The sequence below is a fragment of the Oreochromis niloticus genome, unplaced genomic scaffold (genome assembly GCF_001858045.2).
Source record: "Oreochromis niloticus isolate F11D_XX unplaced genomic scaffold, O_niloticus_UMD_NMBU tig00006690_pilon, whole genome shotgun sequence".
NCBI lineage: Eukaryota > Metazoa > Chordata > Actinopteri > Cichliformes > Cichlidae > Oreochromis > Oreochromis niloticus.
The window spans coordinates 203,174-218,019 of record NW_020328122.1 but is presented as its reverse complement, the minus strand read 5'-3'; the positions used below and the strand labels follow the sequence as shown (position 1 = coordinate 218,019).

At 41.7% G+C, this 14,846-nt stretch overlaps 2 protein-coding genes across 4 annotated transcripts; both read right to left on the bottom strand.

The window, feature by feature from the left end:
- Positions 1–2,820: 2,820 nt before the first annotated feature.
- LOC109200172 (uncharacterized) lies at positions 2,821–5,224 on the bottom strand. Its single transcript, XM_019355634.2, has 2 exons — positions 4,678–5,224; positions 2,821–3,903 (listed from the first exon to the last, which is right to left on the bottom strand). The coding sequence occupies exons 1-2, from the start codon at positions 4,736–4,738 to the stop codon at positions 3,347–3,349; spliced, it is 618 nt and encodes a 205-aa protein (XP_019211179.1). The 5' UTR covers positions 4,739–5,224; the 3' UTR covers positions 2,821–3,346.
- A 1,415-nt stretch (positions 5,225–6,639) lies between these two features.
- LOC109200171 (nuclear factor 7, ovary) lies at positions 6,640–10,221 on the bottom strand. Of its 3 annotated transcripts, none has more exons than XM_019355633.2 (3): positions 10,079–10,221; positions 8,574–9,977; positions 6,640–6,702 (listed from the first exon to the last, which is right to left on the bottom strand). In XM_019355633.2, exons 2-3 carry the CDS (start codon positions 9,958–9,960, stop codon positions 6,698–6,700), a joined length of 1,392 nt encoding a protein of 463 aa, XP_019211178.1. In that variant the 5' UTR covers positions 9,961–9,977; positions 10,079–10,221; the 3' UTR covers positions 6,640–6,697. The 3 variants fall into 3 exon arrangements, with proteins under 3 accessions (XP_019211178.1, XP_025760538.1, XP_019211177.1); XM_025904753.1 differs by having other exon boundaries at positions 8,574–9,965; XM_019355632.2 differs by lacking the exon at positions 6,640–6,702 and having other exon boundaries at positions 8,454–9,977.
- Between the last annotated feature and the right edge of the window lie 4,625 nt (positions 10,222–14,846).

Here is a 14,846-nt window from a genome sequence, read left to right as displayed (position 1 = left end):
CATTATCAATGAAAGCAATGATGACAAATTTAGGTATCCTGCCCATAAATAAATTGTCATTAGTTGATATTCGAGACCCTGCTGGTATGGAGAAAGTCTTTAAAGATACTCTGTCTATAGCATATTTGCGTTTGCGTGGTGCAATGCCTTGCTGTGTGCAAGTCTGACGCTCGGTGATATACTAACTTTCTTGACAAAGAGACTGGCTGAGACAATTTTAACTCTGTACGCATTGGCATCCGCTGTCATGAGAGCAAATTCGTCTTTAGAGCGCACAAATTTCAGTGACAGGTCGATTCCATTAAGTAACAGTTTTTCTTGAAAAAACAGATCTGCGTGTACAGGAGCTATCAATTCAACAATGCTGCTATTCGCTGTATATTCGCCTCTGGTCACAAGGCCTTGGTTGTTCCCTTCTATGGATGTGTCATTCATGTGTGATGCTGTATCCTTACAGAATAACCCTGTGCTGAACTGTGTGTCTAAAGTGTCCTTATTATAATTGATAAGACATTCTATCACACCTCTGTATGGATATGTGTTGGATGATTGACTAATGAGCGTGTGTCCCAAATTAACATCGACTTGACTAAATAAGCTGCATCCAGGATAATTAATAAATCCCACGTTAGCATCTCTAGCCAGGTTTGAGCCATCAGCGTTTGTGATTCTCGCACGTGTGTAGATATATGTGTCATTTAGATCCAGGTAGTCTTCGCCGGACGATGAGATGTAAAACTCGATCGGGCCTCCATCGGTGATTGCCGAAACAGGAGGTATTTCAATAAACGTACTTTTCTCAATGCTGGTCTGTGTGTAGGGAACAGTAAACAGGTCCAGCTCTGTTTTACACATTCTCCAGATTGACTGTGTAACAGCGCCATTTAGAATATGTCAAATGCTGTAGTTTTTGAACGCTTGGTTCTGGGTCTTTTCACTCCGCGTGACGGTGTCCGTTTGTTGGATCTTCTGGCTGGTTTTGTGGTTTTACGCTTTCTAGATGGTATGCGTGCTGTGGGTGGGGTTTTTGAAGAATTGGGCGTATACACATACACTCCGTTACCGTCCTGCTTAGTGTTTGTGGGCTTAGTTATGTTGGATATGACATCAGACACTATTCCTGACGCTGCGGTTTTAAGGTGGGGTTTCAGTATACCTACTCCTTTTTTAAACAACGGCACTGCAAATCTAAATAAGCTGCGGAACAATCCGCCCAGACCTGCACCATATTGCGTACTGGTCCCTATATACCCCCCCAAATCACCCCCGGCTTGAGCGACGTAATATTTTAGATATCTTGTCTCGTCTGCGTTGTAGACAGCCATCCTTTCTTTTTTAAAATTGTTGTCTTATCGGGCGGAAGTGTAGCTTGACAAACACCTTACCGTATAAAAAGGGTATATGCTGATTCTGATCGTCTTTCAAATCAATTTCTATGTCGTCGATTAATGTCTTTGACACAGGTGTGTAGTGTGGAGTGTCAAATTGTAAAATGGCTATGCGCCGGACATCGTCTGTGATATTTATAGCCCTTAATAGCCGCGCGTGGGCGTCACCCACAAGTTGATAATCGGCGATATCTGCATAAATAAACATGTTGTATTTTCCCCCGTATATGTCAGCAGGATGCGGAGCATATGTGTTTTTATAATGAAGCACAAATGGTTCTTCTGTTTTGAATCCTAGGATTTCTGCCAGTCTCCCTCTAAATGTGAGAACGCAGCCTCTAGGCCCATAACACCTACATAGTTACTAACGGTGTTGTATTGTGTTTTAATGTCCGCCGTGCCTGGCTGCTGTTGGCATTTCAAATTAAATTCTTTTATTATCTGCTCCACAGAGGTATAATGACCCACAGACAGCTCAATCGTTGTTACGGATAGAGCGTCATCTTTGACAGGGTTATAAATTTCTACTTGCGAATCTGCTTGTGGAAAAGACAGCCAAGTGCGCGGGTACTGTATCTCTATAACAGCTACCTCATACTGATGATTCAAAACAATAGGTTTTGCTAACTTTGTTCTAAAATTAGATATCTTATTGCCTGGGTAAACATGAGCTGACGCATTTGAGAAGAGGGTCACATAAAAGCCTGCCTTGTTGTTCTTTTTATCCATCCTTCTTTACTCTGTCTCTGCACGGTGGTGAATGAATGACTGCAGAGCTGTGTCATCAGGGTTAATCACACCTCGATGATGTCTTTTTCTGGAATCCATGAATTAAAACTTGTTGGCCATCCTAACCATTTTACTAGAGCCATCTTTTTTCGGCCCACCTTTTTTCTAGCCAATATGCTTTCAATTTTAAATGTTTTGTTTTTATCAACAATCACCCGTTGTATTTCAGGCTCATAAAATGTGCCTTTCAACACCTCTCCTGCTAGATCGGCTAGTCTGTACACTGGGGGCTGTCTCCCTATACGTTCTTTGACTGTGAAAATCTCATCGGTGTAGGTTTGTTCGTATCCTTTTCGAAACACTCCTCTCAGTTTCGATATTCGTACTGTGTCGCCAACATTAAATTTAAAACACACTTTCCTCTGAGGCGTGGTTTTGTACAGAGTGTTAAAGACCAGCTTCTCATTATCCTTATTTACCTCTGCTGGAGCCATATGGATAGATCTGTGATAAGCATTGTTATATGCCTGTGTGAGCTCGGGGATGACGTGTACATATCTCCTTGAGTTGACGGATGTTAAGTACTTCCACATTCTACCCTTGAAGCTGCGGTTGAATCTTTCAACAATACTAGATTTAACCTCACTAGCTGTTGAGAAGTGTTTGATGTTACATCGCTTCATTAGCTGTTTAAAGGTTGTATTATAAAACTCTTTGCCTTCATCTGTTTGTAGTTTCATAGGGATCCTTCCCTCAGCAAGTATATCCTCGAAAGCGGCTGCTACGGCTGGGCCCGTCTTGGTTGTGAGACATCTAACCCATGCATATTTTGAGAATACATCTATACATGTTAGCAGGTATCTAACATTATCATTATCTGTCATGTATTCAGACATATCAACCAGATCGGCTTGAAACTGTTTGTCGATTCCATTAACCAATACTCTGTTTCTGGGAAAGTGGATCCTGGCTGGTTTATGGAGTGTGTAAGTGTCGTCTCGTTCTAAATAATGTTTAACCTGTGATAATGAGGGTTTTACACCTATTGCCTCAGCGGTAGCTATACGGAGCTTATTTAAACTGGCCAGGCCAGCCGGATGGGCCGGATCATGATAAATTTTATACATGGTGTTTTCCATGATGCATGCAAGACACAAATGATAAAGCTGTCGGTGTTAACACGTCTTTTTATTTCATTCACACAGACAATGAATACTGAACAGCATACATTAAACCAGGTGTCTCCCGGCCCAGTAGTTACCAATCATACGTAGCATGGCTGGTTTAGCACGTCGGGCATAACGACTTGCTTCTAGCAACTGCACAATGTTGTCGTTAATTGCGCATACTATATGTTGTGATGATCTCAGTTCGGTCATGGTGTGTTCTGCAATTCGGCTGAATTGTGTTCCAGTCCCATCGACTGTGTAGGAGCGCACAAACAGGCGTATGGCGGGGATGAAACGGTCTGTCTTGAGCCTTATCATCACATCGTCATAGTAGATGTCAAAGAAATACTCGGGCAATTCGAGCAAGCAGCTGTGTTGCACCTGACTGGGGTGAGATATTTGACATCCGTAGCATGTATCCTGTAGAAACTCGTTTAGCGCCAACATCAGAAGATGGTGGGTTGCAAGCTTGATGTCGATAATGGTTTCCTCAAACAGCCCCGATCCTGTAGGATCCTGCAGCAGCAGCTGTGGAGAGGGGGGTGGAGATGGTGGGGTCTGGATTAACAGCGATGGGGGTGGTGAGTCTGTGAGGTCCCACGGCTGCGTGTCTCGCTCTGAAAATGGGAACAATAAAAATGTTATATTTTGTTGCTTAGATACACACACACACGCACACACACACACACACATATATTTAACCTACCATTTGGTTTATTTAGTTGTCGGACGGCCTTATGATTTTAGGTTTGCACAGGGTAGAAGGCAAGCCAGTCTTCGAGCAAGTCGCAAAATCATCAAAAACAAGTCGTTTTCTAATACCCTCGTACGCAGTGTTGAGTCTATCTCTCTTGATGGCGTCGTCAACCTTGCTAAACATATGCAGCATAGCTCTCCAGTCGCACCACTGTATAAAAAACATATCCTTAAACCATGTAGCGCGCTCTTCTATGCTCAGAGGGTAAGGATTTAACCTCCAGTTTTCAACCCCTCTGGCCGCTATAAAACTTTCCCTGTCATCACATACACTGAGAAAAATAAAGTCATCGGGGCTACGGTTGAAACGATCAGCCTCGACCCTGTAAAGCTCAGGGCCTGTTGGACTGTTCCACTGGGAAACATACAGCATCTCTGGGAAGCCCACATTGTCCAAGTCCGCACAAACAACAGTGCGAAAGAGTTTCCAGTTTCTAGTAGACATGCGTTGTGACTCCCCCAAAACACTCCCTCGCCACAATCTACACGAAGTATAACTGCTCCGTTGGTATATTTAACGGTATACACATACCCGTTACTGCCTCGATATTCTAACTTAAATTCAGTCCCGTCTACGACGTTTTCACAGCGTTGCTTTTTGTGGTGAGGGCCCCGGCATACGCCTGTAGACGTACCTAGAGCTTCTGTTGCTTGGGCGATGTCCAGGCTACTCGTCATGGTTGATACAGATGTCATCCTGCACTCCTTAGTTAGTTAGTTAGAGGGTTCTTTAGGTTGCGCTGTTGATGTTCCGAATGGTGAAAGAGACCGTTTTTATATGTATTGGTGCAGTCCTCTAGGAGGTGTCGTTACCGCCCCTTGGGGTTGGGCTTGTTTCAGGTGCCCTCTGAGATGCAGAGATAAGGTGTAAACAAAAGATGATACCTGCTTGGAGGATGGTCAGTACAAAGTGTAATGGCGTGATAAAAGCTATAGTGGCTCCGATGGACCTAGCACAGCCGGCCCTCTGCCATAAGATAAAGGAGACTGTTTGTATTGAAAACTATGGCAGTACAATTGAGATGCTCTTGATAAGGATGTCCTCTTCTGCTGACTGTAGGGGGGCTAACTGTTGCAGAATCCCTGTTTATTTCTAAAGGAATGCCTGCTGTTTGTGGTATTCTGTTTGAAACTATTAGCCTCTGTGTGTGAATATGTGTTTTTAGAAGGTGGAAAAAACTTTCTGTTTAAAAACTATTAGCCTCTGTGTGTTTCAGAGCCCTAAAGAAAAAGAAAAATACCCCTAAAACTAGTTAAATTAAATGCTGTGTGTGAATATGTGTTTTTAGAAGGTGGAAAAAACTTTCTGTTTGAAACTATTACACCCCTGTGTGTGTTTCAGAGCCCTAAAGAAAAATACCCCTAAACTAGTTAAATTAAATCATCTATGTCTAAATAACAGAACTCTGAGACCTATACAATCCTTTAAAAAAGAGTTTAATTAAAACACATAATGGTTTCATTAAATAAAACGCTATTAAACACATGTAAACATATGATCTCTGAACTCGCAAGTCCGTTCACGCGCAAAGTCCGTTCACGCGCAAGGTCCGTTCGCGCGCACATGGACGCGGAGGGGATAGGGGAGGGGGTGTGGGGGTAGGGGGTGGGGGTGTGGGGGGTGTGGGGGTGTGGGGTGGGGGGGGGGTGGGGGCAAAAAGCTATAGGTATATTACTACTGATGATGAAGGACTTCTTTAGCTCTGTAAACAGCTACACTTGAGAGGACAGAGGTGATTTCATGGATCAATAACAATGTGTTTATCAGCTTTCATCATCGCAGTGCAGACATGACGTCAGATCTATCAAAGTGAAGGCCGTCTCTCTGATGACGTCACAGAGCAGAGTCGTTCTGTCCAATAAAGGATCTCAGATCAGCTGCTGCCATCTTGTGGCCACAGTTGGTTACTGTCTCTGAAAGTTGTCTCATGTTTCCTGTTGTCCTGTTAACAAAGGCTGGAGGTCATCATGCTGAGAGGGGAGCAGCATTTTTTGGCTCTTCACACATGTTCATTATATTCTGATGATCCTGGATGGAGACAAACTACAGATAAGTGTGTTCAGCCCAACTAGTTTATCTCATTACAGCAGTTTGATGTTTCCCTTTGAATCCCCCTGAAGATACTGACAGTGAAGCACGTACATAATACTGCAGCCTTTCAACTCTGAGCTTATTTAGTTCTATTAATACACTGAAATCTCATTTGTGTCATGAAGAAAGTCTTTAATCAAACAGAATTCAAAGATCAGAAACATTTCATATATGGAGTTAAACATGAATCATTGTTTCAACAACATATTTATTGTTGTCATAAACAGACAAGAAGACAACAACAAACTGCTCCTCCCATTCAACACATGTCAGTCCATATCCCAGCAAACTAAATCATCTCCATTTACACACATCAAATAGAAACATGAATCACTTGTAATGATTAGAAACTTGATAGAATTTCAAATCTAGTTTGGGGAGTCATTCAGTGAGAAACAGTGAAATGATTTTCCATGTGAAAAGGTGGACAGCAGAAACAGAAAGAAACAGTGAGAACTAAAAGAGAAACAAAGAGCTTTGGAACAACGAGGCAGCAGGAGGACAGCTGCAGTTTAACAGCTTCAATTCACTGACAGGAAACAACATTAGAAACATCATCATCCTCAACCAGGGCCGTGCAGAGACGTTTATAGGGGCAGGTGCTCAAAGTTAAAAGGGGGCACATTGAACCAGGCTGAATAACAACAACACACATTCATCAAGAATCTAATATGGGATCGCATCATACTATATCACTGTTGTGAGGCAAAGCAAACGTAGCCTATGTTTTACCTGATGGGTACAATGTTGCTGTTGAGGGGTTTCTGCTGCTCCTGCTGCTGATAGTGCTGGAGGGCAGGGCTGTGCTGATCTGAGACTGTAGACATTAAAAAGTCCATAGGAGAGATGGTAGCTGATTAAACAAGTATCATGAGATAATAATAAAATACAAAGATTGGTGACAGCGCTTGGAACCATAAGGCAACAAAAACTGTGAGAAATAAACGCGGCTCTGCCTGTGAATCACTCTTTGCTTCTCTTCCTCCTTCCATCCCCTCATTTCATCATTTCACTCTCCACTTGCTGTCCACTGAGAACAAGGCACAAACTGCTATTGCAATAAACTATTATCTAATTATCCAGACTTAACAACTCTTACACTTAATCTATAATAAAATGATGACAGAAAAATGTTATAGAAGCAAAACATTCCAGTTGTGCTTATTATTATTTTTATACTGGAATACCTCTCCAACAACTGGTACATGTGTTAATGTTACCTGTGCTCTTTGTAATCCAGCTGCTGAGGGATCCACTGCCTTTAGTATCCTCACACAGCTCCTACTGTTTCCTCCTCATGTCCTTACCAGCCATGTATGGACAATGTTATATAATGAATAATTTAAAAAATCTATATACATTAAACACACACATGCATGCACACACAGTGACATTTCAGACCTTCAGAATACTGTATATACTGTGGGCATCATGGTGCTAATTCAGAATTCTTCCCTTATTATTTATTACTAGAGCTACAATAATAAAGCAATGACAAAAAAAAGTAATAAATATGAAATAATGTATTTATGATGATTCCATTTGTTTCACTATCCAGTCTGTACAGGCAGAAAGTTTATTAAATGTTAAAACTGTAGAGATACAATAATTTTGCTGCTGTAAAATCAGCATTTTGTCATATTTAAAATATAATTCTAACATAATCTATTTCTTAATTTATGTTCATTAAAATAAAGTGTTTTTTAAATATCACAATTTTAATCATCCATAATTATGTGGACATGCATATTACATCGTTTTAGTGAAATATAATCCCCCCAGAAAGGCAGGAAAAGCCCTGTAACTTACTTTAAAACTAAATATGTGGACAGAGCTACAGACCCATGACAGCCTTACCCAGTCAGCCAGCAGCTATGACCAGCACTACTTGTGCAGTTAATAAAAGGACAGGTAATGTTTGTCGCGCTGTTACACACACAGCACGCTCATTTGTTTCAGTTCGTCAGTTGCCACAAGACAACTTACCAACGTGTACGTGATAAGCTAATACTCCTGTGTGCTTTAGACTACAGTGTGCGCTGTACAGCTACTTACTGGTTTTGTCGCATCACTCTGTGTGTCTGAGGTAATTTGTGTTTCTCCTACAGCTCCGGACCGCAAAAAATGCACGTGCTCTTTGTGAGCTCGTTCCCGGCTCGTAACCAGCGTGTTCTGCCATCAAGGGCGATCATTGGTTAATGGTGATCATGTGACTGATGCAAGCCAGATCCTTTTATTTAGCAAAACTGTGATTAATAGTTAAATATTATTGTTGAGGGCCACAGACAGGACTCCGCACGCACACACACATTTTTAAAAAAAAATAATTAAAAATTAAAAAAAAATTTGCCTCAGCAAAAGGGCACTTTGGGCACCCATCAGGAAAGGGGCGGGTGCTCAAGCCCCTTCCGCCCCCCCCTGCACGTGCCTGTTCTCAACTCATCTGCTCCACTGACACTGACACCTTCAACGGCAACACCTTCACTTTACCATCAGTGCAAATATATGGAAACATCCTGTGAGTGAAAGTGTGTGTGAAGGTGTGTATGTGTATGTTAGTATCAGGATCAGAGAACGTCAGCTTTCCTCTGTTCCAGTCCAGATTCACTCTGATCCTCTCGAGCTTGTTCTGTACTGAGAGAGCAGTGAGAGGAGTTGATGGTGAACATGCTGAGTATTTACTTCCATCAAACCATATAGTCCATAATCCAGACAGTATGATTCCCTTCCTCTGCACAGACTCTGCTAACACACCCAGGTCACACCATGTTCTGTCTCCAACTTCAACATCCCAGCTGTGAGTCCCTGAGTTAAAGCCCTCAGAGCCCAGAACAGAGCAGATTAATCCATCAAACCTCTCTGGATTATCAGGAAGCTGCTGTTCATCTCCTCCTCTCACACTGGTCAGATCTTCAGACAGGATGAGATCTGGACCAGCAGTGTTTGGGTCCAGAATGAGAGGAGTGTAGGAGACCATGTCCTTCATGTTGTTCCAGATGTTGAAGGTCAGGTTGCCCAGGTGTTTGGCCTGGTCTATCAGAGCTCCTGAGGGCAGCTGTGGATCATCCAGCAGGGGGTAGCGCTGGACTCTTTCCACTGCAGCCTTGTAGTTGTGCAGGAATGAGACGTCTTCAGCTCTCAGCTCCTCCTCTGTGGCTCTGACTGTGTCTGAAAGAGCTGCTATCTCTCTGCTCAGAGCCTCCATCTTCTCCTTCATCATCCCACTCTTCTGCTCCTCTTCCTCCCTCAGTGCAGCCAGCCTGGCCTCCTCTTCCTCTGCTAGAAACTGGTGAAGCTTCTTAAACTGCTCCTTAATCTGCCTCTCTGTGTGTCGGGCCTGGACCTTAATGTGTTCTGCTGTTTGATCAAACTTCACTTGAACTTCTTCACAAACCTTTAACTTCTTCTTTAAGGGCTCCAGTGTTTCCTGAAGTTCCTTCTTGTGTTGTTGTGCAGCTTCATCGATGGGTCTGAATCTGTGATTGGTGTGATTTTCTGAGTCTCTGCAGACGAGACAAACTGGCTGCTGATGGTCCAGACAGAAGAGTTTGAGTTTCTCAGAGTGCAGACTGCAGAGAGCCTCTGAAACTCTCTGATCTCTCTCCTGTAAGAACGACTCACACAGGTTCTTTAAAGCCAGACTTAAAGGTAGTTCTTCCTTTGAAGATCTTCTTTTACAAACTGGACACTCGTGTGTTGGTCTCTCTCTCCACCATCTCTTCAGACAGTCTGTACAGAAGCTGTGGCTACATGACAGAAGAACAGGATCTCTGAAGACCTCCTGACAGACCGGACAGCAGAGATCCTTCTCTGATCTGGAAGCCATTGAGTCTGTGAGTGAAGCTGAAAACAGCAGACAGGCAGTACAGTCAGTCCTGGCTCCCCTCCCTCCTCTACTACCTTCACTGAAACTTGCTTTGAGTCGTGTTTTTGCCCAAACTCACATTCAGTGTGTGGAGCGTCAGCAGCTTGAAGCAGCAGTGTTGGAGTTTTCCACTTTTCTCTCCTGTAGCTGGACTCACTCAGAGGAAGCTGCTAGTTTGGTCTGAACTCAGTCTGATCGTCTGTGCGTCTCTCTTTACTGAGGAAGAAGAACTTCCTGTTTCCTGGTTTGTCACATTTGAGTGACGTGAGGGGAGGAGAAAAATGTTGCTGTTTGACTTTTAACTAAGGTGTGTTTCAATCCTGCCTGTAGCTCAAAAACTGTAAAACAGGTTTTGCGTCATTTCACGTCCACAGGTCACAACATGAAACCTGTTGTGAAGTTTATAAAATAAAGTGTCACTCGGTGGTGCAGCTGTTTGTCAGCTTCTATTTTAGACTTTGTTCTGGTTCTTGTTCAGGTTCCCAGCAGTGGGAGTGTAATGCAGTCACACACACACAGGTGGTGTTAAGGTGGATTCACTTTGTTACAGACAGTGGTGTTATTTCTTGTAACTAAGGGTGTGTTTCACTCCAAAGTTCAGACATTAACCTGCCAGAAGTTGTAAAAGTTACTAATAAAGAGCTTTTATCTCATTTCACATGCAGGTCAGAGCATGAAAGCTGTGATGCAGCAGTTTGAGAAAAATTGCTGCTGATATAAAATATTTTTTGTGGTTTTACAAAATATATAAAAGAGCAGAAAGAAAAGAAATAAGTGTAAAGAGTGCAGCAAAATGCATGTTTTAGTGTGAGTTGGTTCATCTGATCTGGTTTTGTAAAAGTCACTGCATGACACTGAGAGTTACTTTTGTGTTACTGACACTCATCTCTGACTCAGAGAAACGATTTCTCCCCTGTGATGTTCACACAGTGGTGAGTTACATGTATGTGGAATTTTTACTCTTTTATAGAATTAAAGTTTTGCTTTTCTCTTACTTTCTTTTTCTGTTATTTACTAAAAAATCTTTCAAAGAAATAATGAATTCTCCACACGTGTTTGAAGGTTGCTCGCAAATATCATGTGATCTAAAAGTCAAATATCTGCTGATGGAGCAAAACAAGGCCAGATGTTCAGCAGCTGTATTGCTGCATGACATCAGCCCACAGCAGCAGAGACCGTGGAGCCAACATGTGAGAAACAAAGCAACACGCTGAACATCTGAACCACAGCAGGAAGTGCGACTCTTTGTAGACCTGTGGACAGGAAACACACAGCAGGTCCTGATCAGTAACAGGGTCCAAATACAAACATGTGTTTATCAGCATCTGTATATATGAGCACACAGAGAGCTCAGCTGGACACACACTTCAGTCCTCCATCAAACACAACACACCTACACACTGTTTCCACCAGCTGCAGCACAGTCCAGTCTTTACAGTCAGGGAGGGCTTTTAATTTGAAAGGCACCACGCAGGAAGTTTCAGAGGAACAGAAGAAGAACCAAAGGATGGTCTGTGATGTTAAGGTTAGTGTGATCAGCATCAGCTGGAAATATGAAACATGTCAAACATGTGAGGAAGAAGCAGCAGCAGCTCACACGTTTACCACAACCACACACAGTCCTCTGAGAGCAGCGTGGCCTCCATCTTTGAAACACACAAACTCAAACGCACAAACTCACTGATTGATTATTGATTGATTGATTTTCAGAGATAAGCAATTAAAGTTTATTTATTAAGCACTTTTCACAGCGGTCACAAAGCGCTTCACACAAAAGGCTCAAATAAACATGAACATTAAGTGAAAAAAAGATTCAATAAGACAGTAAAATAAACATTCATAGGTTGTCTGATAATAAATCCTCTGGTCTGGATCACATCACTGCAGAACATTTAAAACATGCTAGTTTAAGGCTAGCTCCTCTTTTAGCACTCTGTTTCACTGGGTTTATGACTCATGGCATATTACCAGACTCAATGCTGTGTATTTTATTGGTACCAGTTATGAAGGACAAAGCTTCAAAAGTGAGCTGTTTGGATAATTACAGGCCGATTGCACTAGCCAGTATTTTATCTAAGGTGTTAGAAAGAATCTTGTTTGACAGAGTTAGTGTGTTCATCTCTTCTCTGGATAATCAGTTTGGCTTCAAACCAAAGCACGGCACTGACATGTGCATATATGCAGTCAAGGAAATAGTCAGTTTGTATAGGGCTAAAAATTCATCTGTCCTCATGTGTTTCATTGATGCCTCTAAGGCTTTTGATCGAGTGAAACACAGAAAACTTTTTGATAAATTGAAGAGACGGGGAGTTCCTCAATACATCGTGAGAATTCTCTCTTACTGGTACGCTCATCAGAACATGCAGGTTAAATGGGGAAGTAGTATTTCTGCCCCCTTTGGTGTCAGCAATGGTGTCAGACAGGGTGGGGTTTTGTCTCCAATTTTATTTAATCTATATGTTGATGATTTGTCCATACAGCTGAGAGCCTGTAACACTGGGTGTATATTAGGTAAAACATTGATAAATCATCTTATGTATGCAGATGACCTGGTTGTATTTAGTCCAAGCAGTGCTGGGTTACAGGATCTTCTTAATGTCTGTACTGAATATGGTGTGCAATATGACATAGAGTACAATGCTGCTAAAAGTGCTGTTTTGATATGTAGAACCAAGCAGGATAAACAGCTAAATTTCCCTTTGTTTAAACTGGCCCAAAAAACTCTTGAAGTTCATAAAAAGGTGAAATACCTCGGTCACTTTATTACTGAGCCAATGAATGATGATGATGACATCTACAGACAACGGTGTAAGCTCTATGTGCAGGCAAATACTATTGCACGCAAGTTCAGCTTTTGTTCACTTCCAGTTAAAGTGGCTTTGTTTAAAGCGTATTGCACACCGCTATATACTGCCCCCTTGTGGTCACTTTGTATTGGTCTTTCACGTGGAATTTCAATAAAATTGATTCATGTTTGTGGCTGTAATGTGACAAAATGTGGAAAAGTTCAAGGGGGCCGAATACTTTTGTAAGCCACTGTATCATTAGAGCTGAACAGGTGATGGAGAAACAGGTTTACGTTTTAGGTGACATGAATGAGTTGAAGGGAAGTTATGAACTGTTTCTGAGAGACAAATAACACCAGGATCCTTTTTTATGTACCTGACAGCTGGTAACTGTGCAGGGGCGGGTCTAGCAAAGTTATGCCAGGGGCCCAGGCAGGGCATTAACAGGGAAAGGGGGGCACAAAGAAATACTTTCACCTTTAAACAATGACAATCTTTAATTATGCACATATGTGCTTTATTAAGCGCATAAGTGGGAGACATACACACTACCACCCAGAGCGCAGTCTGGTAGATCTCAAAGAGAAAATACACAAGCTTTACTATTTAAAGGGCTGTATGTGCCCTGTGTGCATAAGCAGATAATATACCATGTGTCAGTTACCGTTAGTTACAGTTATATACAATTCCTTTTTTGACCAGAGCCAGAACTGATCCAGAATTAAAACAGGACTACAACAGTTCAAAATCAGGACTACTTAGGACTTAACCAAGACAGAACCAGAATCAGAACTAGATGATAGTAGCACTAAAAATCATCATAGACCTGCACTACATTTATTTTTTAATTCTACCAAAGTAAATTATTTAGAAAAGTTTATATAATTATTTAGCCTTGTTGTGCAAACAAGCCTGCATAACTTAATAAATATAGAATTTGAAAAATAACAAACCTAAAAAGAAACACTAGGTACGAGATACATACGAGAAACAGGCTCTGTGTTTTGCCTTATATGCATCCACAGGTGTGCCACCAATTTACTCACATGGACTCTACTAACCTATCAGAAGCTTCTTCAGCTCAGAATGGAATAGTCTGGAGTTTTCTTATGAATTAACAATAAACTTAGTGTATATGTACTCCTAAATTTGATGAAAGTGATAAAAAATAGACAGCTCCCTCTCTCTTTATTCTGACATTTAACTAATTCAAAAGATATTTCAATATTTATTTATCCAAAACAAAACAAGTTTACTCTATATTGATGATGTACAGTAAAAAAAAATGTTCTTGTGTTTTCCATAAAGTGTATGTAAATATCTGGTTTCAGCTGTGAATAAACTGCTGTGTATTGAAATTCCTCTTGTTCTGCATAGAAATATACTGAACAACATACAAAGCATAATATATAAAATAACATCTGAGTTTTTTCTTTGAAAGAAGCTCCTTATGTCCATTCTTGTATATCAGTACATTACTGAAACCGATTTATTTAGCCGTGGAGGGAAACAACTGAAAATATGAAATAAACACACATGTAAGCTAAGACTCTCTAAAGAAACAGCATTGTTGTTGTTCGGCTTTTCATTTCGCCATTTGTTGATTCACTTGAAGAGCAAGTAACTTAATATGGGTCAAATGATCAGTTTGACATCAATCTTTTCTGATACACCGTCATATTTACATTATTTGTACAGTACGAATGATTTGCTTTGGTACCTGGTCGAACTTAAGCTCTCCTCTGTCTGCCTCGCTCCGTTTCTCTCAGCGCACTCGCAGGCAGCAGCTGCCCCGCCCCCTCGCTCAGTCGCTTAGTGCCTGAGCTCGGATCATACCAATATTAGGGGGCATTTACGCACAGTCGTAAATTCCCACAATGTGCACTATGTGCTTCGAATATTGTGTGTAGTTTTTGTTTTATACAGTTGTCAGCCAGGCATCTAACTATGACAAAATTACACTCCCAAAGACCCCGGGCTTCTGAAAAAACAACCCGGGCTTAAGCCCAGTAAGCCACCCCCCCCCCCCCCCCCCCGCTCCCTCCGCCACTGACTACAGCC

Excerpts from the sequence above, each read along its gene's own strand:
- LOC109200172 (XM_019355634.2), bottom strand. The coding sequence starts at position 4,738 with ATGACATCTGTATCAACCATGACGAGTAGCCTGGACATCGCCCAAGCA. Across the intron at positions 3,904-4,677 it reads CCAAGCAACAGAAGCTCTAG|AGCGAGACACGCAGCCGTGG; the intron begins GTACGTCTACAG and ends TCCCATTTTCAG.
- LOC109200171 (XM_019355633.2), bottom strand. The coding sequence starts at position 9,960 with ATGGCTTCCAGATCAGAGAAGGATCTCTGCTGTCCGGTCTGTCAGGAG.